Here is a 26569-nt window from a genome sequence, read left to right as displayed (position 1 = left end):
TCACTATGTCTGTAACTTTGGGGTTTTTAACTTTTTAAGGGACCTCCACACTGTTTTCCAAAGTGGCTGTACCAACTTGCATTCCCACCAACAATGTAGGAGGGACAAAGATATGAATTTGTGAGATGACAAGGCAAAGGGGTTTGGGCTAGGAATGGTGGGTTGAGAGAAAGTGACTAGGAGGTCTGTCGGAGGGAAAACTGGAGGAAGGCAAGGGCTATTTCAGTGAGTGTGTTTGTACAGATCCATTTCAGTGTTCCTTCCCAGTCTCTGGGGATAAGGACATTCTTTTCTTCCTGGCACAGGGAGGGCAGCTTTCTCAGGAGAAATTTTATGGCCTGGTTTTAAGTAGGAAAAAGTCGGTCAGAAAGCCCTTCCTGCGTGTGCTCTCAGGTGGCTTCCACTCCGAGTAACCAACTCGCCAAGGTGGCATATTCGGGGGTGGCATGTCCTGAGCAACTTCATGTGGTCAAAGGGACTTTACAGAGATCAGTTAAACTAAGGATCTTGAGATGGGGAGATTATCCGGGGTTATACAGGGGGGCCCATTATAATCATAAGGGTCCTTATAAGAGGGAAGAAGGAAGGGAAGAATGAAGGGGGGGTAAACAGAAGGGGGAATGAACCACCAGAGACTATGGACCCTGGGAAACAAACTGAGTGCGTCAGAGGGGAGGGGGGTGGGAGATTGGGATAGGCTGGTGATGGGTAGTAAGGAGGGCACGTATTGGGGCGCCTGGGTGGCACAACGGTTAAACGTCTGCCTTTGGCCCAGGGCGTGATCCCGGGGTCCTGGGATTGAGTCCCACATCAGGCTCCTCCGCTATGAGCCTGCTTCTTCCTCTCCCACTCCCCCTGCTTGTGTTCCCTCTCTCGCTAGCTGTCTCTATCTCTGTCAAATAAATAAATAAAATCTTAAATAAAAAAAAAAAGGAGGGCACGTATTGCATGGTGCACTGGGTGTTATACGCAAGTAATGAATCATGGAACTTTACATCAAATACTAGGGATGTACTGTATGGTGACTAACATAAATTAATAAAAAATTATTTAAAAAAAAAAAAAAAGAGGGAGACAGGACACCAGAAAGGAAGGAATGTGCTGTGCTGCTGGCTCTGAGGATGGAAGAGGAGACCCTGAGCATGGAATGTGGGTCACCTCTGACAGTTGGCAGCGGAAGGAAATGGACTCTCCCTTAGAGCTTCCAAAAGGAAGCAGTCCCACTGACACTTTAACTTCGGATGTCTGGCTTACAGACCTGCATGGGAATAAATTTCTGTTGTTTTTAAGCCACTGAGTTCATGGTAATTTGTCAGCAATCAGAAACTCATACAGGGAAACCCAAAAAGAGTCAGCACTGCCCTCCTTCCCACCCTTAAAGGGTCACCGCTAGCCCATAGGGCTTTGTCTTCCAAATGCTGCAATCCGTCTAGATTGCCCCCATGTAACCAAGTGACATGTCACACCTCCTACTGGACTGTCACATCTGAGAAGCAACATCGACTGGAAGAAAAGGCACTATTTCCTCAAGTCACTGTCACTGGAAACATGCCAATCTCAAAAGCAGCTCTTATGCACACAGCTTGTGTGGGATTTCTGCAAGAGAGGTCATGGTGGGGGGTGGGGGGTTGGTTATCAGTAGGAACCCAGTGCCTGAGTTTAATCTCAGCTCTGCCACTAACCAGCTCTGGGAAATGGAGCAAGTACCTTAGCCCCTCCGTGCCTCTGTTTCTTAATCTGCACAACTGGGATCATGCACTCACCTCCTAAGGTCCTTGCAAAGCTGAATTAAATTCATGTGCCCGGTGCTTAGAACAATGCCTGGCATGTAGTAAGAGCTCTTTCCCCTTAGATGTTGGAGAGGCTGGCCTTAGTATTTTGCCCAACCCCCCACCAAGGAAATCCTCTCTCCAAGACATAGTATCTCTCTCCAAGGGAGGTTTCACTGGTATGTTTATAGGCAGGATGGAGGGGTGGTTGCATCACAGGGCGTGCTGCATTTTACTCCAAAAATTCCCATCTCCTCCAAGTCTTGCTTCAAAGCCGCCAGCTGCCACATCTCCTGGATCTCCCCAGGGAAGCCACACACACCCCCATCTTCTCCAGACTCTCAGCCTCAGAGTGTCTCTCAATCCCCTGATCCCAGTCCTTCATGCACAGGAATCGAAGTTTGCCCCAGTTCCACCTAACTAGTCCACCCTGACCTACACCCATCACCCCACTTGATAGACAGAGACCCTTCTATTACCAGGACCCACTTTCTTTTTTAAAATTTTAACCTTATTGAGGTGTAATCGAGACACCAAAAAATGCACACATTTAATGTGTACGTCTTGATGAGTTTGCATATGCATACACCATACACCCATAATACCATCATCACCACAAGGACGGTGCCAAGCGTATCCATCACCTCCAAAAATGTCCCTCTGTGCGTGTGTGTGTTTGGTGAGAACACATAACATGAGATCTCTTCTTTTAACATATCTTGAAGCGCACAACACTGTATTGTTAACTATAGGTACTCGATTTTGTGGCAGATCTCTAGAACTTATTCACCTTATATAACAAAAACTTTTTACCCACTGAAAAGCAATCTCCCATTTCCCCCTCTCCCTAGTCCCTGCTGACCGTCGATCTATTCTCTGCTTCCATGAGCTTGACTACTTTAGATATTTTGTGTAAGTGGAATTGTGCACTATTTGTCCTTCTGTGTTTGACTTATTTCACTCAGAATAATGTCCTCTAGTTTCATAGATGTTGCCACAAATGACAGGATTTCCTTATTTTTTAAGGCCAAATAATATTCCGTTGTGTATATATACACCACATTTTCTTTATCCATTTATCTGCAGGACCCACTTTCTCAAGGGGTAAACAAAGTTGCAAATAAGATGACTGGTCACCGAGCTAAATTTCAACCAGTGCTCACTAGAAGAGCCACTGTTTGGTGGTTCATATTGAAATATTCCCACGCCACTTGGAAATGATCATTGCCCAGAACCAGCTCCCACCACCCTCCTGCCAGCCCAGACCCTGCCCTGAGATTCACCAACCTCCCCACAATTCAGCAGCTAAAATAACATCTGCCGTAACAGAGAAGGGTCTCCAGCGTCCACTCTGATTGGCCGATTCCTGCACCATACCAGCTGTTAATATTGTCCTTGCAAATGGCAAATAATTATGTACATTAGTATGTAATAAGGGAATGAAAAGAAGGTGAGGAGAAAACTAGCAATCAGAGTGTTGTTGGATTTCTCAGGAAAGGGAAAGAGAAGCCACCCATCCATCCAGTAGCCTCAGGTCTTTGCAGAAGCAGGAACATGGTTGCTTACCCCATCAGAAGTTGGGAAGCTTTGGGGAAGAGAGCATTTTATCAGCCACGGTAGAGGCAGCCTGAATTTCCCAAGAAGACAAAAAAAATACTTCCCTTCCAAGAAGCGTTTCTAGAACCTTGCCAGTCCTCTCTCAAGAGGAAGACTGATTCTTATCCCCTTGAATCTGGGTAGACTTGTGACTTGCTTGTAACCAAGAGAATGTCGTGGAAATGGAGTTGCATGGCTTGCAAGGATGGATCTTAGCAGGAGACATAGCCTTGTTGGCTGGGACACCCCTACTTAGAGCTCTGAATCGTCATGGAGGCTGCATGCCTGAGGTCGCCAGGTTGGGAGGAAGGCCAAAGTCCCCAAGTCTGAGGCCATGTGAAGGGACGGCAGCACACAGCCCGTTCCTAGCTGCTCCAGCCCCAGACACTGCCTAACTGACTGTGTAAGAAACCCCAAACCAGAATCACCCAGCTGAGCCTTGCCCAGATTCCCAAAGCATGGAAACCATAAGAGATAAGAAAATGATCGTTGCTGTTTTAAGCCATTACATTTTGTGATGGTCTTCATGCAGTCGTGGATAACTGATACACAGTTGGAGAATTTCCTGGAATCTTTCCTCATTCAATTCATGTGTCTCCCTTCTGCTTCCCTGTTCCAGGACTCTGTTTTCTGCTGAGTTTATCAGTAGTCATGGATCAAAAGACCACAGGTAAGTGCTCAGTGCCTGACTTCTCCACAGCCAGAGACCAGGAAGGGTGTAGACCAAGGCCACACCTGGGACCACTCACATCCTCCAAGGGACTAGAGCAAAGGGGCTTGTTCTGGGAGCAGAATTTGGGGATGCTTGCTCCTGTCATTCTTTTTAACTCGTCATTTCATCAAATTTTAACGTATCTTTTTTTTAAGTTTCATTCATTTAAGTAATCTCTACACCCAACTTGGGGCTCGAACTCACGACCCCGAGATTAAGAGTCACATGCTCTTCTGACTGATTCTGCCTGAGCCAGCCAGGCGCCCCTTAATGTGTCTTTCTATTTTACTGTCCTTAGTCTATCCGTCTGTTTCCAGTAACCACAATGTGTCCGATGTAGGAATAGAACAGTGGCTAAAAGGCACGGTCTCACGAAGTGAGCGTTCCAGTAGGGAGAGACAGACCATGATGGTAACCATTCCATTCTGATCATAAGCAAGGCACCAAAAAAAAAAAAAATGAACAAGATGATTTCAGGCTAACTTTAATCCCTCGGAGATCTCACTGGATTCTGATTCAGCAGGTCCAGGGCGGGGCCTGAGATTCTGCCTGTCCAGCCAACCTCCAGGGGACGCCTTCTGAGTAGCCAGATTATTCACTGTGGCCCCCATCAGGTTCCCAGCCCCCACTCCCTGTGAACACTGCACAGTTCCCAGATTTCTCCACTAGACCCAAAGCTCGGGATACTTCCTCAGCTCAGTTCATTCCAAAGAGGGCTCGAATTAAGAGCTTTAGCGTCTCTCTGTCCAAATGAAGTTACACATAGGGTTACAAAGATAATGTATACCCATATCAGAATACATCCCCTGTGGACCCTCACAAATTCAAATTTTTATAATCCTAGGTGATACTTATTATGTGCCAGGCACTGCCCAACACACTTTATACGTATTAATTCACTTACTCTTCGCAATAACCCAGTTTACAAATGAGGGCATTGAGGCACAAAGAGGTGAAGACATTTGTGCAAAGACACATGGCTGGTAAGTGGCAGAGTCAGAATTAAATGCAGGGTATTAACCAATTCATCCCCCCTTTTATAAATTGTGCATGATCTTGAGAATTGCACACTTTTATCGCATTGAAATTGTTGTGTTAAAATTAACACCAACCTCGGTCCTTTATCATGCAGACGAATCTCACTTTTTTCTGTAACTTGGGTTTGGTATCTCTCATCTTTTTATTGTCCTGAGATCTCACAAGAGGAAAAGAGTGTAGGCTTCCTCATCCTCAAGAGGTCCTGGTCAGAGGCAAAGCCAAATAATCACAGGACATCTCTTACCCCCAGCGGATGTTTGACCTGTCCCTCCTTCTCCTTGCAGCTTCCTGTAACTGCCCCCAGCATGCTTACTGTGTCAATGACACTCACTGTACATGCGAACATGGATACCGTTCTGACTTTGAGCAGCAGTTCTTCACATTTCCCTTGACTACATGCCAAGGTAAGGGATAATTTTCACACCACCCAGAGGTGGGAGTGGAAGGGAGACAGCATAAGGACTGTGGGGAGGCCACTGCTAGTAATGTGCACTGCTTAAAAAGTCTACCAACTCCACCCTCATCAAGAAAGAAACACTTTCATGAAATCAGCATTTCCCCTCTATTATTTTTAAGGGAGGGAGAGCATGAGTGGAGGGGGGGAGGGGCAGAGGGCGAGGGAGAGAGAATCCCAAGCAGGCTCCATGCCCAGTAGAACCCAACACGGGGCTCGATCTCACGACTCTGAGATCATGACCAGAGCTGAAACAAAGAGTCGGATGGTTAACCGACTGAGCCACCCAGGCACCCCATCATTTCCCTTTATTTATTTGGAAGCCCTAATATACTTTTCCACCCCATTTATGGCTACCTTCTCATAATCAAACATGTGTTTCTCTACCATGATTTTTTTAAACTCATCAATTATTTCCCCTTCCAAGATGCATTGTTTTCCCCATCATTTCAGGTGAAGGGGATGAGTGCATCCTCACCATGATGAGCATTGAGTAAAGTATAGAATTGTTGAATCACCATATTGCCCACTTGGAACTAATATAACACTGTATGTTAATTATACAGGCATTTTTTTAAAAAGATGCTTCATTTCACCCTCACTTCCCCTCCCCCAGTGCAGAGATGAGACCTGTAAAATACTGTAATTTCACCCCCACCCCATTTCCCCTGCCACACCCCCCCATGATTTTAACTTTATCTCAAGGTTCACTGCTCACCCCTGCTTCCTCTTCCCTTCATCCCCCTACGTTGAGGTTTCTGTACTTCCTAGTTTCATATTTGCTAATTTGTTGTTTGTTTGGAGCACCTTCTCACGTGCTTTCCTCAAACTGGCCCACGTAGCTAAAATCTCTCTCCATGAACGCACCATCTCACATTTCTTTGGCTCTAACGAGTAGGTTCTATCCTGCCTCAATGGGGGACATTTTTGTTCCGTCCTCTTCTCCAAGTGATCCATCAGTGAATATCCCAGCAATCACAGAACCGTCTTCAAGCTTACAGGGTTGCAGACACAAATTCCAGCATCAGTCTGAGTCTCATCCCTTTGTAGTGAATTCTGTCTCAGGCCTCGGTTTCTTGCAGATGCCCCGGGAAGAACATCCTTACTTTTCATTGGCTGGGGTGCAAAGTGAAAGCTGGGAGGGAGGCTGGGGGAGAGAGTGCCTGGGTGATGGGAACAAGACGGCCTCCTCAAAAGAGAATGATTGTTAAGCGGGACCTGAGATCATCTGCTCTATTATATCACAATCTGAAAGTTCCCAACTTCATGTTCGCCATACCAGATGGGGAAATCACACATCTTCACTACCCACCTGACATTTGTAAAGGGACTACAGCAACCCACAGGACTGGAGACACATTGACTTAATCAACATTCTAGCTCAATTAGTTAATCTAGCAGGTGTATTACTCTGCTTGGGATGCTATGACAAAACACCACAGACCGGGTGGCTTAAACAGCAGAAATGTATTTTCTCACAGTTCTGGAAGCTGGGCAGCCCATGATCAAGGTTCTGGCAGTTCCACTTTCTCGAGAGGCCTCTCTTCCAACCTTGAAGATGCCTGTCTTCTTGCTCTATCTTTACCTGGTCTTTCCTCACTCTGTCCACACAGTGGTCAGGTAGGTGAAGAAGCTCTCTTGTCTCTTCTTCTACGGATACTAATCTTAACAGACAAGGCCCCATTCTTATGACCTCATTTAACCTCAGGTACAATAGAGGCCCCATTTCCAAATACAGCCACACTGGGAGTTAAGGTTTCAACATGTTGAATTGAGGGAAAATACATTCAGTTCACAACAGCAGACATAGTCAGTTTCCCACTTATATGCTCTCAGCACTTGCCATTATTTTGCACACCAAGTCTCAGCTCTGTCTGGCTACTGGAGACCACTCAGTTCATGCTCAGGACAGGTGGAAGTACCAGAGAGTTAACTACCCATGCAAGCTCTTCTCTGCTGATGAATGATAAGATTTGGCACATTGTCAACAATAGCCAAATTATGGAAAGAGCCCAAATGTCCATCAGCTGTGAATGGATAAAGAAGATATTATATTTATATATATATATATATATATATATATATATATATGCAATGGAATATTATTCAGCCATCAAAAAGAATGAAATTTTACCATTTGCAATGACATGGATGGAGCTAGAGTGTATTATGCTAAGCAAAATAAGTCAGTCAGAAAAAGACAAATACCATATGATTTCATTCATATGTGGAATTTAAGAAACAAAATAGGGGAGCATGGGGGAGGGGGGAAAAGAGAGAGGGAGGCAAACCATAAGAGGCTCTTAACTACAGAGAACAAACTGAGGGCTGCTGGAGGGGAGGTGGGTGGGGGATGGGCTGGATGGGTGATGGGGATTAAGGAGGACATTTGTTGTAATGAGCACCGGGTATTGTATGTAACTGATGAATCACTAAATTCTACTCCCAAAACGAATATTACACTACGTGATAACCAAATACAATTTAAATAAAAACTTAAAAGAAAAAAAAGATTTGGCAGATAAATACCCCAGCCCCCTCACCCCTTGGGGAGTCACTCTGCAGTGGGTGCTCTATGCTGCCTCCCAGAGGGTCCCAGGGGAATCGAGTCCCGATTGCCCACAGTAGAAACTTCCCTCTTTACTTTCTGCTTGGCCTTTCCTGTTTCATTTCACCACTTCCACTCCAGTGTTTTCTGGGATCACCTCCCACATAAAGCACTTGAGCATGAATTCTTGTCTCAGTGTCTGCTTCTCAGAGCATCCAACCAAAGTCAAAGAGGAAAGGGAAGAACAAGTACAACCCACTACCTTAACTGAGTTGTCCTGGAAAGCCAGGACAGATTGGGTGGAAAGGGTATAGCCTCTGGCACGTATTAGATGTTCCATAAATCTTTGTCATATTAATGGCCAAATTCCTCTTTTGTGTTCCAGATATTAATGAATGTGACCCACCCATTAGTATATACTGTGGAGCAAATGCTGCATGTAAGAATGTCGATGGAGGTTTCCACTGTCGCTGTAATCCTGGATACAAACTCCTCTCTGGGGATACACAATTCCAGAATTCCAATGAAAACACTTGTCAAAGTAAGGAAATTCTTGTCTTCTTGTCTCCCTTCTTATTTTTCATTGAGCCTAATGCCAGAAAAGATGTGTGTGTGTGTGTGTGTGTGTGTGTGTGTGTGTGTGTGTGTGTGTGGTGAGGCTAGTACATGTTTCCATTTTTTGGAGGTAAATGGATGATGGAAACAGGAGACAAAAGGAAAGAAGGAAGTTTAGAGAAATAATGGGGTTAATAAGAATGGACTTTGGAAATTGGGGTGACAAGGTGCTGACTGAGACAGGATTCTTTGAATTGCAAAGAGGAGCTCACTCAGGCTAACTTAAGCAGAAAAGATGAGTTTATGATAAGGATGAATGGATGTGGCTTGGAACTCAAAACAAGAATGTAGCTGGGCTTCTGGAATGAACTGAAATGGGGACTCCACACTATCAATGCACCCCAGTCTCTGAAGCTCTTTAGGTCTACTCCTTTCTTCTTTTTCATTGCAAACTGGCTTTCTCTGCCTTCTTAGTCCACAGGACAGGAAATATGACCACCACCAAGTCCAAATTTTACCATTGTTAATGATCAAACCACCCAAAGAGAGATCAACTGACTCTCTTTTGGACCTAACTGTAAATTCTTTGGAAATATACCAATTAGACCAGTTTGAATTATATACCCACCCTTGGATCTGTGTCCAGGGAGAGGCACCATCTTGTATAAGCATAAGCACTCTCATGGAAGCCACATAGACAGGGAAATCTATACACAAGAAATATGGGAGGTATAACTGGGAGACACAAGGGGAAGATGGTGTGGTAGGAACATCCTGAGCTCACCTCGTCCCATGAACACACCAAGGCTGCAACTACCTAAAGAGCAACTCTCTCTGAGACTGACATGAAGACTAGCAGAGCACCTCTTCCACAGCTAAAGATAGAGATAAAGCCACATCAAGAAGGGCAGGAGAAGTAAAGACATGGTCAGGTCAGGAACCAAAACCCCCAGTGGCCCCACCACAAGCTGGAGGAATGTTACAAGTGCACAGGTTCTCCCTGAGCAGCAAGCAGTTCAAACTCACACCCACCTGGGACCTGCACCAAGAAGGCAAGCCCCATAATGTCTGGCTCTGAAAATCAGTAGGGCATATCTATCAATAATTACTTTAAATGTAAATGTTCCAATCAAAAGGCATAGGGTGGTTGAATGGATTTTAAAAAAGAAGATCCATCTATATGCTGCCTGCCAGAGACTTACTTCAGGCCTAAAGACATATACAGATTGAAATTGAAGGGACGGACAAAGGTATTCAAGCAAATGTAAACAAACAAGCAAACAAAAAACTGGGGTAGTGATATTTATATGAGACAAAATAAACTTTGAAACAAAGACTGTCATTACATAATGATAAAGGGATCAATCCAGCAAGAAGATATAACAATTACAAAGCAAATATTAACAGACATAAAGGGAGAAATTGACAGTAATACAATAGTTGGGTACTTTAACACTCCACTTACATCAATGGATAGATCATCCCGACCGAAATTCAATAAGGAAATAGTGGCTTTAAGTAATCTCTGCACCCAACATGGGGCTTGAACCCATGACCCCGAGATCAAGAATCACATGCTCTACCAACTGAGCCAGCCAGGCGCCTCTGACCTAAAATCGTTGGGACACAGTAAAAGCAGTTCTAAGAAGGAAGTTTATAGTAACACAGGCCTACCTCAAGAGACAAGAAAAATCTCACAATAAAACCTTACACCTAAAGGAATAGAAAAATAAATAAATAAGAACAAAGCCCAAAGTTAATAGAAGGAAAGAAATAATAAAGAGCAGAGCAGAAATAAATTAAACAGAGACCAAAAAAATAGAAAAAGTCAATGAAACTAAGAGTGGGTTCTTTGAAAAGATAAACAAGCAATAAACCTGTAGCCAGGCTCATCAAGAAAAAAAGAAATTAATGGGGCGCCTGGGTGGCTCAGTCGTTAAGCGTCTGCTTTCGGCTCAGGGCGAGGTCCCGGTGTCCTGGGATCAAGCCCTGCATCAGGCTCCCTGCTCTGCTGGGAGCCTGCTTCTTCCTCTCCCACTCCCCCTGCTCGTGTTCCCTCTCTCGCTGGCTGGCTGTCTCTCTGTCAAATAAATAAATAAAATCTTTTTAAAAAATTAATTTATTCATTAAATCAGTAGATAACCTCACGGGGTACGTACCTCACAGGGCTGTTGCAAGATTAATTGAGGCTTAAATGAAACACTACCATACAGAGCACTTAAGACAGCGCCTACAAGTGTTTGCTAGTATGGTTCACATTTCATCTGCTTCTCCAAAATATACATGTATGTATGTATGTATATATACATATATGTTATATAATTTTATTTATAAATAAAAAATTTATAAATATAAAAATTATAATATATTTTCTATTTTATATATAAAAATTATAAATATAAAAATTATGATATATAGTATATTTTATAAATATAAAATTTATAAATATAAAAAATTATATATATATATACTCTCTGCTCCTTGGGCAGAAGACATGAATAGACATTTCTCCAAAGAAAACATAACAGTGGCCAACAGACACATGAAAAGATGCTCAACATCACTCAGCATCAGGGAAACACACATCAAAACCACAATGAGATATCACCTCACACCAGTCAGAATGGCTGCAATTAACAAGTCAGGAAATGACAGGGGTGCCTGGGTGGCACAGCGGTTGAGCGTCTGCCTTCGGCTCAGGGCGTGATCCCGGCATTATGGGATCGAGCCCCACATCAGGCTCCTCCGCTATGAGCCTGCTTCTTCCTCTCCCACTCCCCCTGCTTGTGTTCCCTCTCTCACTGGCTGTCTCTATCTCTGTCAAATAAATAAATAAAATCTAAAAAAAAAAAAAAAAAGAATAAGGGACAATGTCTTAAAAAAAAAAAAACAAGTCAGGAAATGACAGATGTTGGTGAGGATATGGAGAAAGGGGAACCCTCTCACACTGTTGGTGGGAATGCAAACTGGTTGCAGCCACTCTGGAACACAGTATGGAGGTTCCTCAAAAAGTTGAAAATAGAGCTACCTTACAATCCAGAAATTGCACTACTAGGTATTTACCCCAAAGGTACAAATGTAGTGATCCAAAGGGGCACCTGCACCCCAATGTTCATAGCAGCAAGTCCCCAATAGCCAAAGTATGCAAAAAGCCCAGATGTCCATCAATAGATGAATGAATGAAGAAGATGTGGTGTATATATTTACAATGGAATATCACTCAGCCATCAAAAAAATGAAATCTTGCCATTTGCAATGACGTGGATGGAACTAGAGGGTATTATGATAAGCAAAATAAGTTAATCAGAGAAAGACAATTATCATAGGATTTCACCCGTATGTGGAAGAAGCAAAACAGAGGAGGAAAAAAGAACAAAAGAAACAAACAGAGGAGCATAATAACAAAAATAGAGGAACATAGGGGAAGGGAGGGAAAAATAAAACGAGATGAAATCAGAGAGGGAGACAAACCAGAAGAGACTCTTTAGAAAACAAACTGAGGGCTTCAGAGGGGAGGGGGTGGGGGATGGGATAGACTGGTGATGGGTAGTAAGAAGGGCACGTATTGCATGGTGCACTGGGTGTTATATGCAACTAATGAATTGTCGAACGCTACATCAAAAACTAAGGATGTACTGTATGGTGACTAACATAACATAATAAAAAATTAAAAAATAAATAAATTTAAAAATAAATTTAAAAAAAAAGAGCACAGGTGGGCGGGTAGGGGTTGCTGGGCCATAAGCCCACCACTAACTCAGACGATCAATAAATAGCTGTTGAGTGAATTAATATGATTGAGCCCAAAGTGAATGAGCCTTTTATTAGGCAGCAGGCACCTCTATGACAATGTACAAACTGGGATCCTACCTGGGTTCTAGAGTTGATCCGTTAAACTCGCTTTCTTGTACAGGGAAAAGAAATGCCTTTGGTTATTTTCCTAATTTTAAGAGCTCTTCGCAGTCCTTTCACATGGATTGAGTCCATCTGGAGTTAGCTGTCACCAAGGTTGGAGTTCCAAGAAAGCCCCCATAAAAAAGTATGCAGCTTTCAGCCGAAAGTGCTGTTTTCGACAACAAATGTGGTTTCCAATAACAAATGTATTCTAGACTCAGGGTTTTAGGTCAAAATTCTTGAGCTCAAGACAAAACTTTCGCTATTACAAGAAAGCTCTTCGTCCTTTTTAGCAAATAGACATGGCTGAAAACCGAGACACAGAAGAAATAGAGACATCACCTCGGTCTGATGGTAACTGGATGTCGGCGTTGGCTGACCTTTCCTCGTCTTCCTAAAATAGAGATGGTGGTCCTCACGAAGCGCAGGAAGCGACACACAGGGGTCTCATTAAGGGCTGATAACCGAACACTGACACTCTTGTTTCAGTTGTAATTCCCGGCCAGCCTGAATTTTAAAACCCGAAGTATCTAATTTTCTGGTCTGCCAGCCATTTCACTTGTAATGTCCAGCCAAGACTGAATTTGGAGCTGACACTTTCCTGCCTCCTCTATGCCAGGGTGTGTCTACCCCAGCAATATTGATATTTGGGGCCCAATAATTCCTTGGGGTCAGGAGCCATCCTGCGCAATGTAGGACATTAAGCAGCACCCCAAGCCCAAGCCTCCGCCCACTAGATGGCAGTAACACGCCCCATCCCAAGTTGTGACCACCAAAAATGTCTCCAGCCATTGCCAATGTCCCCTGCGGGCCAAATCACCCCCCATCGAAAAACACTGCTCTGCACCATGATAAGGAACTCTGCTCTGATCCCTCAAAAGAGCACAACCTTGCCAGTGAATAAGAATTTGAGTTCCAAAGAAAAAAAGGAACAAAAACCAGACTCTTAACTGTAGAGAACAACACAGTGGTTGCCAGAGGGGAGCTGGGTGGAGGGATGGGTGGACTGGGTGATGAGGATGGACAGTAGCCGTACCATGATGAGCACTGAGTAATGTACAGAACAGTTGAATCACTATAGGGGACACCTGAAATTAATATAACGCTGTGTGTTAATGATACTGGAATTTTTAAATTAATAAATTAAAAAAATTTTAATAAGAAAAATTGAGTATGAGTTCAGCCCTTCTATTCACCTTCCTGGTCTACCTCTCCGCCCTTTTAGTCTCGGTTCCAACAGTAACTTCCCTTGATGATTTTTACAGAAACCACTTCCTCAGCCACAACCAAAGACATGAAGGATGTGAGCAAAAGCCCAGTCCTTGAACCCAACGAGGTAACAGATGTTTACAAAGCCCAAAATTAGCAAGTGGATGTGATACTATATATTATATGTCTACTATACATTGTATATTGTCTAGGTATCATAATGTGTGATATGTCATATATATTATGTATTATCTGTTATGGTATGTAATATATTTTAATGTAGTAGTTTTTAATTATAATAGAAATCCATTATAACACAATAGTACAACGTTATATATAATTTACATTATGTATAACTGTGAAATATACAAATACATCACCATGTTTATCATGATATGTATATTGCTATATATCTCACAGTAGAGATAGAGTGTATGTACATATGTGTGTGTGTGTGTACGCACACATGCATGTGTGTATACTGCCCCCTAAAGATAGGATCGATCCCAGACCAAGAAAGACAGGCTAAGTGAAACTGTATTAGGGTATGCTTAGTTCTACAACAAAGAGATCCAAATATTCAACAGCTTTAAAAAGATGGATCTTATTACTTTCTGAGTTAGTGGTCCAGGTGGTGAAAGGACTCTGCTCCATGAGGCCATTAAGGGTACCCAAATTCTTCCTTACTGCTATTCCACCATCCCCTGGCATCTTGTCCTCGATGACATGACCAAAACTGGGTTGCTGCAATGTGGCTTTTGTACCGGTGGGTCGAGGGGAGATGAGTCCAGGGCAATTTGTCTAGAGCACAAGGTGAAGAGGGGAGAGTGGAGGAAAAGGGATACGTCTACTCACTCGATTATAGGCTAATGAAGTTGTGATGATTTCCTTGGAGATCTGTCTTAAAGCAAGAACCCAGAAGCTGAAGGTATCACAGCCAAAACTAGCTGCAAGGGAAGCTGGGACAACGTGGTCTCTAAATGGGGAATATGGTCCAGATAAAGTTTAAGTAATTCATTCAATTAGTAAAAGGAAGGGGGAGGGGAATGGATATTGTAGGCAGTTACAAAAGATAGACCAAGACAGTGCCTGTTAAAACAGAGGAGCATAGAAGAAGGGAGGGAAAAATAGAACAAGACAAAATCAAGAAGGAAACAAACCATAAGAGACTCCTATCTATAGGAAACAAACTGAGGGTTGCTTGAGGGGATGAGGGTGAGGGACGGGGTAAGTGGGTGATGGGCATTAAGGAGGGCACTTGATGTAATGAGCACTGGGTGTTGTATGCAACTGACGAGTCACTACACTCTACCCCTGAAACTAATAATGCACGATATGTTAATTAATTGAATTTAAATGAAATTAGATTAAGTTTTTAAAAAAAGAAAGTGCCTGTTAGGTAGTAATCACTTAGTGTCTGTAAACTGACTCTGAATGTTAACAGAGAGAATGACCCATATCTCTGAGAACCTAGAGTCTAGCAGAATGGGCTCATCCATTCCTCTCCCTACTCCCCACCCTCACCCTGCTCTACTCCAGAGGGACCATTCACATCTCATCCTCCAAGCTCCAGGCCTCCAAGTACATGCTGTTCTCTCTGCCTGCAACTCTGTTCCCAGTTCCTCACCTGACTGGCTTCCTTCTACCCTTCTCTGCTCAAGACTCAATTCAGGTTTCACATCCCCCTGGATGGCCTCCCTAAATCCTTCCAAATGAGTTTGTATCTGTTTCCCCATGTTCTTCTGTGGAGGTTAGAAGTGTAGACAGAAGTTCAAATCATAGCACCACAGTGAAAAGAAACATGGGCAAAATGACACAGCCCTCTGTATTAGGGCTCTCCAGAGAAACAGAACCAACAAGAGACATAGATAAAAGATATTCGTTATAAGGAATTCACTCATGCAATTATGGGGACTGACACGTCCCAAGATCTGCACTAAACAAGCTAGAGATCCAGGAGAACCAATGGTGCCTGTTCAAATCCAGAGACCCGAGACCACGGAGAGCCGATGTTTCAAGCAAGCCTGAGCAAAAAAACCAGTATCCCAGCTCAAGGCAGCCAATCAGTCAGGCATTCAGGAGGGAGATAATTCCCTCTTATTCAGACGCTTTGTTCTGCTCAGGCCCTCTACCAATTGGATGAGCCCACTCAAATTGCGAAGGGCAATCTGCTTTACTCCATCTACCCATTCAAATGTTCATTGCATCCAGAAACACTCTCACAGACACACCCAGAATCACACTTGACCAAATATATCTGAGTACCCTCTGGCCCAGCCAAGTTGACACATAAAATTAACTATCACACTCTGCAGGATTGATTTACTCATCCATAAGATGGGGGTCATCAAGGCGCCTACGTCCTCGGAAGGCTGGGAGGGTTAGATGAAATACTGTATGTAGAGGACTTACCACAACACATGGTCCAGAGTATACCTTCCATCCAGGTTGTTCATTGTTACCTCTGGCAGACTCACGACATTTCCACGATGTGTCCTCACCACCTGGACAATGAGCTTCTTGAGGGCAGGAATCAGCCCAAGCCCACACTGGGAGTTCGGCAAGTGTTCCTAAAAGTAGCGAACAGATAATCATGTACTTAACAGGAACATTTCATTACGAAGGTTCATTGCCCATTTCCTCAAAAGGTTAAACATAGAATTCCCATATGACCCAGCAATTCCACTCCTAGGAATATACCCAAGAGAACTGAAAGCAGGGACTCAAACAGATACTCGCACTCGCATGTTCATAGCAGCACTATTCGTGGTAGCCAAAAGGAAGAAACAGCCCAAATGTCCATCAATAGATGAATGGATTAAAAAAAAAGTGGTATATCCATTCAGTCATAAAAAGGAATAAAGTTCTAATTCACGTTACTACATAGATAAACCTCAAAACCATCATGCTGGGCGCAAGAAACCAGACACAAAGGTCACCCAGGGTAGGTTTCCATTTCTATGACATGTCCAGAACAGGAAAATCCACAGAAACAGAAAGCAGATTGGTGGTTGCCAGAGCCCAGGGGAAGGAAAAGTGGGAAGTGATTGCTCAATGGGTTTTATCTCGGGAGGATGGAAGTGTGTTGGAACTACATAGACGTGGGAGTTACACAACATCGTGGCCACCGCCTTGTATACTTTAAAAGGGTGCATTTCACGTTGTGTGACGTTCACCTCAATTAAGGAAAGCATGGCCAGAAAAAGGTACAAAGTCTTCATGCTGGATCAGACACTACGATAGCAATTCTGAAGGGCAAATAGTTTCGTGCCTACTCTGTACGAATGAATTTGAACCAAGATTTCTGCTTTCATTTAGAGGACAGAGGTAGGTTTTCTCTACTGGGCAGGAAGGGAGGCTGCATGTAAACTTTCCACAAAGACTCAGACTGAAAGAACAAAACCTTGAAGAGATTTATTTGAACCCTGGTTCTGAATGTTCCTCCAGCCCTTTTGATCTATCACTCCGCTTAAAACTCTTTCGTGTAGGGGGCACCTGGGTGGCACAGTCGTTAGGCATCTGCCTTCGGCTCAGAGCGTGATCCCGGCATTCTGGGATCGAGCCCCACATCGGGCTCCTCTGCTAGGAGCCTGCTTCTTCCTCTCCCACTCCCCCTGCTTGTGTGCCCTCTTTCGCTGGCTGTCTCTCTCTGTCAAATAAATAAATAAAATCTTAAAAAAAAAAAAAACTCTTTCCTGCGATAACATTTGCCTCCCAAGAGCATTCGTGCAACCCATGAACATTTACTGAACACCTACCTTTGCCAAGGACTGTTCTAGGTGCCACATCGTGAGCAAGACAGAGTCCCTATCCTGTCCAGTACCTTGCTGTCTAGTACTTTAACATACAGGCAAACCTCACGTCGTCGTGTTTCATTTTATTCCACTGGCATTGCGATTTTTACAAATTGGAGGTTTGGGGAACCCCACACGGGACAAGTTTATTGGTGCCATTTTTCCAACAGCTTTTGCTCACGTCATGTCTCTGTGGCACGTTCTGATTAATTCTCACAGTATTTCAAACTTCTTCATTATGATCGTTATGGTGGTGGTGATCTGTGATCAATGATTATGACTCACTAAGAGCTCAGGTGACGATTAGCATTTCTTAGCAATAAAGTGTTTTTCAGTTAAGCTTTGCACATTGTTTATTTTGATTGACTGGCTTTTTTTAAGTTTTTATTCAATTCCAGTTAGTTGACATACAGTGCTATATTCATTTTAGGGTGTACAGTATAGGGACTCGGCACTCCCGCACATCACCCCGTGCTCGTGGTGACATAGGGGACTAAGGAGCGCACTTGTCACAAGGAGCACTGGGTGATGCAAGGTTTGTACGTTTTTTAGACAGAATGCTGTTGCACGCTTAATAGACTAGAGTGTAGACAAAACTTTTATATGTCCTGGGCCACCAAAAACGTTATTTGAATAGCTTTACAGCGATATTCACTTTCCTGCAGTGGTATGAAACCAAACCTGCAATACCTCTGACGTGTGTCTGTGCCCACAAATCCCCTGGGGAACTTGTTCAAGTGCAGATCTGGACTCAGTGCACCCAGAGGCTGCATTCCAAATGGGCTGCCAGGTGAAGCTGGTGCTGCCTGCCCGAAGACCACGCTTTAAGTACAAAGACGTGGGGGTTCGCATAAAAATCGTCTTTCAAATCACCTATATTACAATCATATCACACCTATATTTAGAAAACTTCACCTTGGCTCTTCATCTCCCCTCTGGCTCATCTCTTTGCTTTACTTACTTCATAGATAAACTTCTTGACTCGAAAAGGCCAGTTAGAATGTCTTTTGAGCCGTAATTCTGCTTCACAGTTTCTCAGCTTTGGCACCACTGACACCTGAGCTGGGGTCACTTTCCGGAGGGGGCAGGGGAGGCGCTGTCCTGTGCATATTAGGTGGTGAGCAGCTTCCCTGGCCCCCACCCACTAGATACCAGTAGCATTCCTCGGTGGTGACAATCCCAGTGTCTCCAGACATTACCAGATGTCCCCGGGGGGTCAAAATCGCCCTAATGGAAAACCACTGGTCTATTTCTGGCAACATTACCACTTCCTTGTCGGTAAAAGATGTTCATAATAACTAACCTTCATCTGGTGTGTACCAGGCACAGACACTGTTCTAAAAAGGTAGCGTCTCTTAATTCATTTAATATTCCCAAAAACTCCACAGGGTCTTTTTACTGTCCCTGTCCTAATATGGGGAAACTGAGGCACAGAGCAATTGGGTGATTTTTCCAGGTTCGAACAGCCGGTCAGTGGTGGAGTCCAGATTGAAACCGGTTCCTCTGGCTCCAGAAGTTGCTTTCTCGTGCTTTCTACTTTGCTTCGGGGTGTAGGATCTCTCAGCTTGGATTTGTTTTCTTATTCTTTGTATCTTCAAAGCTGCAACATGTTGTTGAGACATTCCAGTCACTTCTCACTAATAACACTCCACTGGGAACAGGAGAGAAGGGAGCAGTCGCAACTTGGGCCACGGAAGTTCTCCAGACGGTGGAATCAGCTGCTCTAGAAACTGCCTTGAAATCCCCGGAGCACAAAATCCAGGAAATCCACAACAATACTGTGGGTAAGAAGACGATATGGCCTGATACACACAGGGGGCTAGTTACAAACTGGAGTCTGGGTTACACAATTAGAAAAATAAATATCCTGCCTGAGTCCATTTATATAGACTTCTAGAAAATGCAAGCTATTCTATAGTGATGGGTGGAGGGGGCGGTGAGAAAATTTGAGGAGACTATTGGGGATGAGAGACATGTTCAGTCCCTCGGTGTTGGTGTTGGTGTCAAAGGAATATAGCATAAACACAGGTATATACACTCAATAAAACTCATCAAATTGTACACTGTATTATCACAGCTCCACAGACCTGTTTTAAAAAAAGAAAGAAAGGGGGCACCTAGGTGGGTCAGTGGGTTAAGCAGCTGCCTTCGGCTCAGGTCATGATCTTAGGGTCCTGGGATGGAGCCCTGTGTCGGTCTCCCACTCAGTGGGGAGTCTGCTTTTCCTTCTGCGCCTCCCCCTGCTTGTGCTCTCTCTTGCTCGCTCGTTCTCTCTCTCAAATAAACAAATAAATAAAATCTTTTAAAAACAAAAAGAAGTAAAGAAAAGATTGCCAATGGCTTCCAATCCTGAGTCTGGGATTTTGGCTTAAAAGTAGTTTTTTTGGTTTTTTTGTTTGTTTTTTAATCCAGTGCCTAATACCTACTGGCACATATCACAGTTCCATCCCAGAAGGAACATCTTAGTGCATATATTTTAAATAAAAATACTTTTATCATACTTGTAATACATATAATGGAACCACTTGATGAGATGATATATTAAATAGCTTGACATTAGTATCATTTCGCTATTTTAAAAAATAAAAATAATAAAATATCAAAGCCAAGTATTAAAATGTTTTTAAATAGGAAAAAAACACATAAACAAAACTAAATTTAGACCAGCCAGATCTGCCCACAGCCCAGTCTTCCTATCCCATAACCACACGGGTGCATGTTTGATGCAAATGTGTATTTGCCATGTATGTGACATTGTACGTACAGTTTTCACTCATTACACCCCCAACATCTTTCCAGGTAAATTGCATACATCATCATACCCTACGTTATTGTCTTCAATGGTTTATCAAATTCCATTGTATATCATTTTTTATACTATATGTTTATTTATACTATATTTATTTCCCTATCCTGGGAAATGTGGGTTGTTGCCAAATAACCCCGTGAAAAAGACCATTGAAAATGTATCTGTGTATATTTCTTTGATATTTTCTTAGGATGAATTCATAGAGGAAGAATCATTAGGTTAAGGAGAAAAGAAACATTTTGTAGACTTTGATACATATCACCATACTGGCCTCCAGAAATGCTGTTTGCTGTGTTTTTATTCAGCCCAGGGATCTCAAAGGATCAGTGTATGCCTAACTAATCATTTTGCTTTACCAATTTGCATGATGAGATAGTTTACGCCCTATAAAAATAATAATAATAAATTTTTAAATATAAAATAAAATCCCGGCGCCTGGGTGGCACAGCGGTTAAGCGTCTGCCTTCGGCTCAGGGCGTGATCCCAGCGTTATGGGATCGAGCCCCACATCAGGCTCCTCCGCTATGAGCCTGCTTCTTTCCTCTCCCACTCCCCCTGCTTGTGTTCCCCCTCTCACTGGCTGTCTCTATCTCTGTCAAATAAATAAATAAAATCTTTAAAAAAAATAAAAATAAAATAAAATCCCATGCCTAATCTTCTTGGGAAACTGGAATTGGGACTCATTCATTAATTTATTCATTCATTCATTTCATTCATTCATTCATTTCATTCAAAATTAAACCATTTTTCAGATTACAGTAGCTCCTCATCTTTCCTGACCTGGCCAGGTCCTAACCGATGGGTCAGACCAGTGTCCTCACCTCACTGGGTTTCACTCCCCTCATCTGTGAATGGGACAGACACAGGAGGAACCCGACTGTACCCATCACCCAGTTTCAACAATTTCAAACCCACAGCCAGCCTCCGGCCATCTGCTAATGTTTAAGTTAAATATTTTCATGACCTTGTTTCTTGATGGCAATTCTCCTGTGACTTCGTTTTCATTGGAAGCATCGTTCCCTGTTAGAGAGATAAGCCGTCAACCATTAAGGCAATTCCTCCTCGTTGAACATTAAGATCATTTCCTAATTTTCACACTATCATCTCTGCTGCTGTGAACTTTCTTGTAGCTAAATCTACCCTCTCATCCATGATTACTTCCTGAGAATAAATTCCTAGAAACAGAATTTCTGCTTCAAGATGATTGCTAGAGGGGGCGCCTGGGGGGCTCAGTCAGTTGAGCCTACCACTTTTGATTTTGGCTCAGGTCATGCTCTCAGGGTTGTGAGATCGAGCCCCACATCAGACTCCATGCCTAGCATGGAGCCTGCTCACGATTCTCTCTCCCCCCCCACCCCTCCCCTGCTCATACCCTCTCTCTCCATAAGTAAATATAAAATCTTTTTTTGAAAAGGATGATTGCTAGAGAACGTTCATTAAGAACTTGTATTTCAGGAGTTAGGGTCTTACTTAACTTCTGAACCTCAGTTTCCTCGTTTGGATAAGGGTCCCTCACAGGGTTATTTGACAATGTACAGTGTGTGGCACTTCCTAGACATTCAGTAAATGTGACCTGTCCGTGTTGCTATTGCCCATTTTTAAAGCTTATAATAATGACAAGCTTCCTGTTGCTTTTCTCACCAGCTATTGAAACGCGAGTTGTTACAGACAATTGTTCTGAAGAAGGACAGATGTTCAGCTTGAACACCCACATGAACTCAGTGGACATCCACTGCAATGACATCGTGCAAGGAAACATACAAGGTACACGTGGTGGTTGTATTCAGAACCTCTAAGACACACAGATCAGTATCATCGTATGAGTCACAAGGAGAGTCGCCGACAGGCTCCTTCCTCATGGGTTTGTTGCCCTAATACTGTGTCATTTGAGTCTTTTCCTTAAAAAAAAAAATCTTCCCAAAGTGGAGGCTTTCTATTCTTCAGCATGGAAGATACTTCTTCTCAATTCGGGGGCTGTTCCATCCTGGTGTCAGTTGGGGTTCACCCAAATGCAGTCCCCAAGAGAAGTATAAGGATTTTATCTGGGAGGTGATTCCTGCAAGCATCAGTAGGTGTATTATTCAGGGTTCTCCAGAGAAATGAGGGGCGGGGGTGGGGGTGCAGACAGAGAGAAACAGAGACAAAGATTTTAAGAAATTAGCTCCCATGATTGTGGAAGGTAGCAAGTCTAAAATCTAGCCAGCAGGCCGGAGATCCAGGGAAGAGTTGATGTTGTAGCTGCAGACAAAGACAGGCTAGAGGCAGCGTTCCCTCTTATTTGGGAAAAGTCAGTCTTTTTCTTAAGGCCTTCAACTGATTAGAGGAGGCCCACCCACATGGTGAAGGGTAATCTGCTTTACTCAAAGTCTATTGATTTAAATGCTACGCCTGTCTTAAAAAATATCTTTACAGTAAGACCCAGACTCATGTTTGACCTCATATTGGGGAAGTATGACCTAGCCACATTGGCACATAAAATTAACCATCCCAGTAAGGGAGAAAAGAAATGAGACAGGGCAGAGGAGACAGCCAATACAGGTGTTATTATGGTAGTGAGTAGGTCACTGCTGAGACTCCTTCTACTGAGCCCTCCCATTCAAGGAGAGAGAGCTGCTCTGAACCATTGGTTGAGGGCCCCTCTACGGGATTAATCCCGGCCCCTGCCATTCTGTGCTGTGTACCAATCCAGCACATTCACTGCAGGGAACACTCCCAGGCAGAGAGCTGCAGGTGCTTTCGGAAGAATCCATCAGCATGTAAGGAACCCGAGAGCGCCAGGGGAATAAAGTTAGGGCACCTGCAGCATCCGCTACAGCCTGTGTACGAAGGAATGGATTGTTATTCTTAATTGTCCCAGTGTCGCCAGACTGATTTTTCAAGAGAAACCAAATATTGGGTTGGTTGCGTGAATACCTTCGGTTTTTAAATTTGGTCTTACAATTGCTGCCCTATCGTTATAACTGCTATAGCATGATAAATGGGGTCTTAAAATCCAATCCTGTAAATGTGGGGTTGTACGGCTGGTCTGTGCTATCAGTGAAAGTCCCTGAGTAAAGGCATCAAAATGTGCACAACTAACCACATGCTGAACTAAGGAAGTGTCATGAGACAATTAGCTCCCATCACTTCCTCTCCTCCCCCAAGAAGATAAGAACTTGAATCTGCCTCATTTGAGAATGGGCCAGGCGGAGGATGGAAGCCAGCCTCCAACCACACAAGTCCACACAAGTCCAAACTGCCTTGTCACCAGGAGTTTCTTCCGAAACTCACAATTTGTACAGAGTGTGCGAGATTTCACAGTGCAAGCCAAACAAAGCCCATCCGTGGCCCCACTTGCTCTCTGGTCACATTCTGGGGTGCTGGGGATTAGGATTTTGCACATGAATTCAGAGAGGACACAACTCAGCCCATAAGAGCAGCCCACGCTGAACTGTTTAAGGAAGTCACAGACATGATCATGTGATTACATGTGCCTGAAGGGGCACCTGGCATAGAAGTGCCCAGTGGAAAACTACTTACCCTCCCCCAATGGGTCCCATAGTCTCACCTCCAAGCATTTGCATTGGTTGTTCCTCTGCCAGGAATGCCACCCACCACGCCACTGGGTGAACTATTACTCTTCAACACGGTTCAGCTTTCACCTCCTCCGTGAAGCCTCCCAGGACTGCCCACTTCCACCACGGCACTAAAGTCAGGCCCTCCCTCCTCTCTGCTCCCCCAGCCTCTTGAACCTACCTTATCCTAACATCTAACATGTTGTGTTGTGTCTTGACTGTCGTGTCCTTGTCCCGCCCCCACCATGCTGGAATCCCCATAAGGATGGCAATCATTAATTATTTTTCTCTAGAGTCACCATGACGGGCTTGTTATATAGAGAACAGGGATGAATGCTCACAGAATTAAATCCACGTCTAGGTGGAGGTCTCAATGTTCCTAATGAGAGAAAAGAACCCATTGACTGATGTGTGACAAACTCCCAGGGACATTTTTCTGTCCTTCACGTCCTGTCTAGGGCAGGACCCTTCTTTATCATGGGGGCCACCCTGTGTCCTGTAGGACGTTGAACAGTACCTCTGGCCTTTCTTCACTAGACACCAGAAGCAAACACCCAGTGTGGCAACCAAAAATGCATCCAGCCATGGCCAGTGTCCCCAGAGGGGGTAGAATCGCCCCCATCCCCAACTGAGAACTGCTCCTGGGAGGCAACCTTCTAGATGACCTTCAAATTGTAACAATTTTAAGACTGAAAGGAGGTGCTATCGAATTACACCCAGACACCCACTAGAGGTGAACCGGAGTGGTCCCAGGTAACCCGAGACATACAATCCCATGACACCCCCTCCCTGTAAAGCATCTCAGAGAGCAAAACCCAGGCCACCGGAAGCTGACCACGGACACCTACAGCCACCCTTCTCTTTTCTGCTTGTGATTTCGCTCTTAACCAGAATACTTCAGCCCAAAAATAAGCTATTTCTAAGCACAAGAACAGATGGACAATCACCTGCCCATCTTTTCCAACCACCTACCACTGTTTCATTCTGACAAGTGGAAACTGTCATTAACTCGGAGAAGCAGAAATGAATTGCTTCTGATCCGTCAAGCGGGACCAGAGAAGCCTGATTAGAGAAATCTATGGAGGAATTTATTCCAATAGGATGGACTGCATAGCTAGTAATTGGCAAAACTGGGATTTTAATCCAGAAACCTATTAACCTATTTCCTGTCCCTACAATGCTAACTGTTCCACATATACGGTCTCTGCAGTGTGGACCCCTTGGCAGCTACAAAGATAATAAAGAAACCCTATTGACATCGGAATATGGTCATAACATCCTATAATCCTATAATCCACCATATTCAAACTACCTACAAATGTATATGTTTGTTTACATATATATGTTAGTAACTAACATATATAACACATATATATGTAGATATTTATACATAAACAAGAGAAATTTATTTTCTCACATTTCTGGGGGCTCGCAGTCTGAGATCAAGGCATTGGCTGGGTTGGTTTCTTCTGAGACCTCTCTCCCTGGCAGATGGCCACCTTCTCCCTGTGTCTTCACATGGTCTTTTCTCTGTGAGTGCACATCCTTAGTCTCTCTTTGTGTGTCCAGATTTCTTCTTTACTCTTCAGTGCAGGTCAGCTTTCACCTCCTCCATGAGGCCTCCCAGGACTGCCCACCTCATCACAGTGCCGAAGTCAGGCCCTCGCTCCTCTAGCCCTATCTTTATAAAGGCCCTGTCTTCAAACACAGATGTGACATCTGCCTCTTCTTTGCCCTCCTCCCATCTTTTTTTTTTCTTGCGGTGTTTAGAACATTTTATTAAAGTAAAAAATTGTTGGAATTAAGTGAAATAGAAAAACATAGTCAATATTTACAAAAACATTAGTAACACTCAAGTCACACACACATAAAAATGTAGAGATGTCTTTAAAAGTTTGTGAGTCGAAAATTATGGAGATTTCTCAAAATAGGTGTAACCGCCCACTGCTGAGTATGGGTGGTGTTGATATGAGATCTTTGAGTGAATGTCATCCCCCACTTTTCTGCAATCCAATGCTCCCTAGAAATTTGTTCTTTGGGAAATTCGAACTTGGAGACAGCCCGAGGGGATGAGCCAAGAATTGAGATAGTCACAACATTAATTTTCTTCACCCTATTGACTGTGTTGAGCTATACAGACCCAGCCAGGCTGTGTTTCTTCAGCCTCTGCTAATATTCAAAAGGGTATGAAGCATATGAGCAATTTCTCATTGCTTGAGCAAAAATTCAGCACATAAGAGGCTGAGTGGGGAGTATTTGTACTAAAAATATGAAGTTCTATCTGATGGAAAATTACCTATAAAACTAAGGTCAAACAATTAATCATGTTGTATCTCATATTTACTGAAAGTGGGAAAGGAGGCAGAGTAAGATTCTTGTATAATAACTTTAGCTTAGTGGGCGGTCAATATCATGCTGAAGGAGTCCAGAGAAGCTTAAAATCAGATCCTAAAGACAAAAGAAAAACACTCCAAAGATAGACAAAGCAGAGAAGAAAACAGCGCCCACAGATGGTCACTACTTAGTATTATAAACGGTAATGGATACTTGGGCTGTACACCCTCCCATCTTTTTTTTTTTATAAGAAGGAAATTTAAATACTTTTATTTTTTTAATGTTTTTTTTATTACATTGTTA

At 43.5% G+C, this 26569-nt stretch overlaps 1 protein-coding gene and 1 non-coding gene across 2 annotated transcripts in view; one reads left to right on the top strand and one right to left on the bottom strand.

The window, feature by feature from the left end:
* Positions 1-26569, top strand: part of ADGRE3 (adhesion G protein-coupled receptor E3) — a 49089-nt gene that overhangs the window by 4081 nt on the left and 18439 nt on the right. The window contains exons 2-7 of the mRNA XM_034657165.1: positions 3985-4035; positions 5400-5519; positions 8503-8658; positions 13832-13902; positions 19170-19353; positions 22023-22142. Coding sequence (XP_034513056.1) covers positions 3985-4035; positions 5400-5519; positions 8503-8658; positions 13832-13902; positions 19170-19353; positions 22023-22142 — 702 coding nt within the window. The remainder of the gene's footprint in view (positions 1-3984; positions 4036-5399; positions 5520-8502; positions 8659-13831; positions 13903-19169; positions 19354-22022; positions 22143-26569) is intronic.
* On the bottom strand, positions 10201-10273 carry TRNAK-CUU. The gene has a single exon. It is a non-coding gene; the product is annotated as a tRNA-Lys (tRNA).

Source organism: Ailuropoda melanoleuca, chromosome 4 (genome assembly GCF_002007445.2).
Source record: "Ailuropoda melanoleuca isolate Jingjing chromosome 4, ASM200744v2, whole genome shotgun sequence".
NCBI classification, from domain to species: Eukaryota; Metazoa; Chordata; class Mammalia; order Carnivora; family Ursidae; genus Ailuropoda; species Ailuropoda melanoleuca.
Note: the sequence above shows the minus strand (reverse complement) of the source record. Positions and strands in the feature narration are given on the sequence as shown.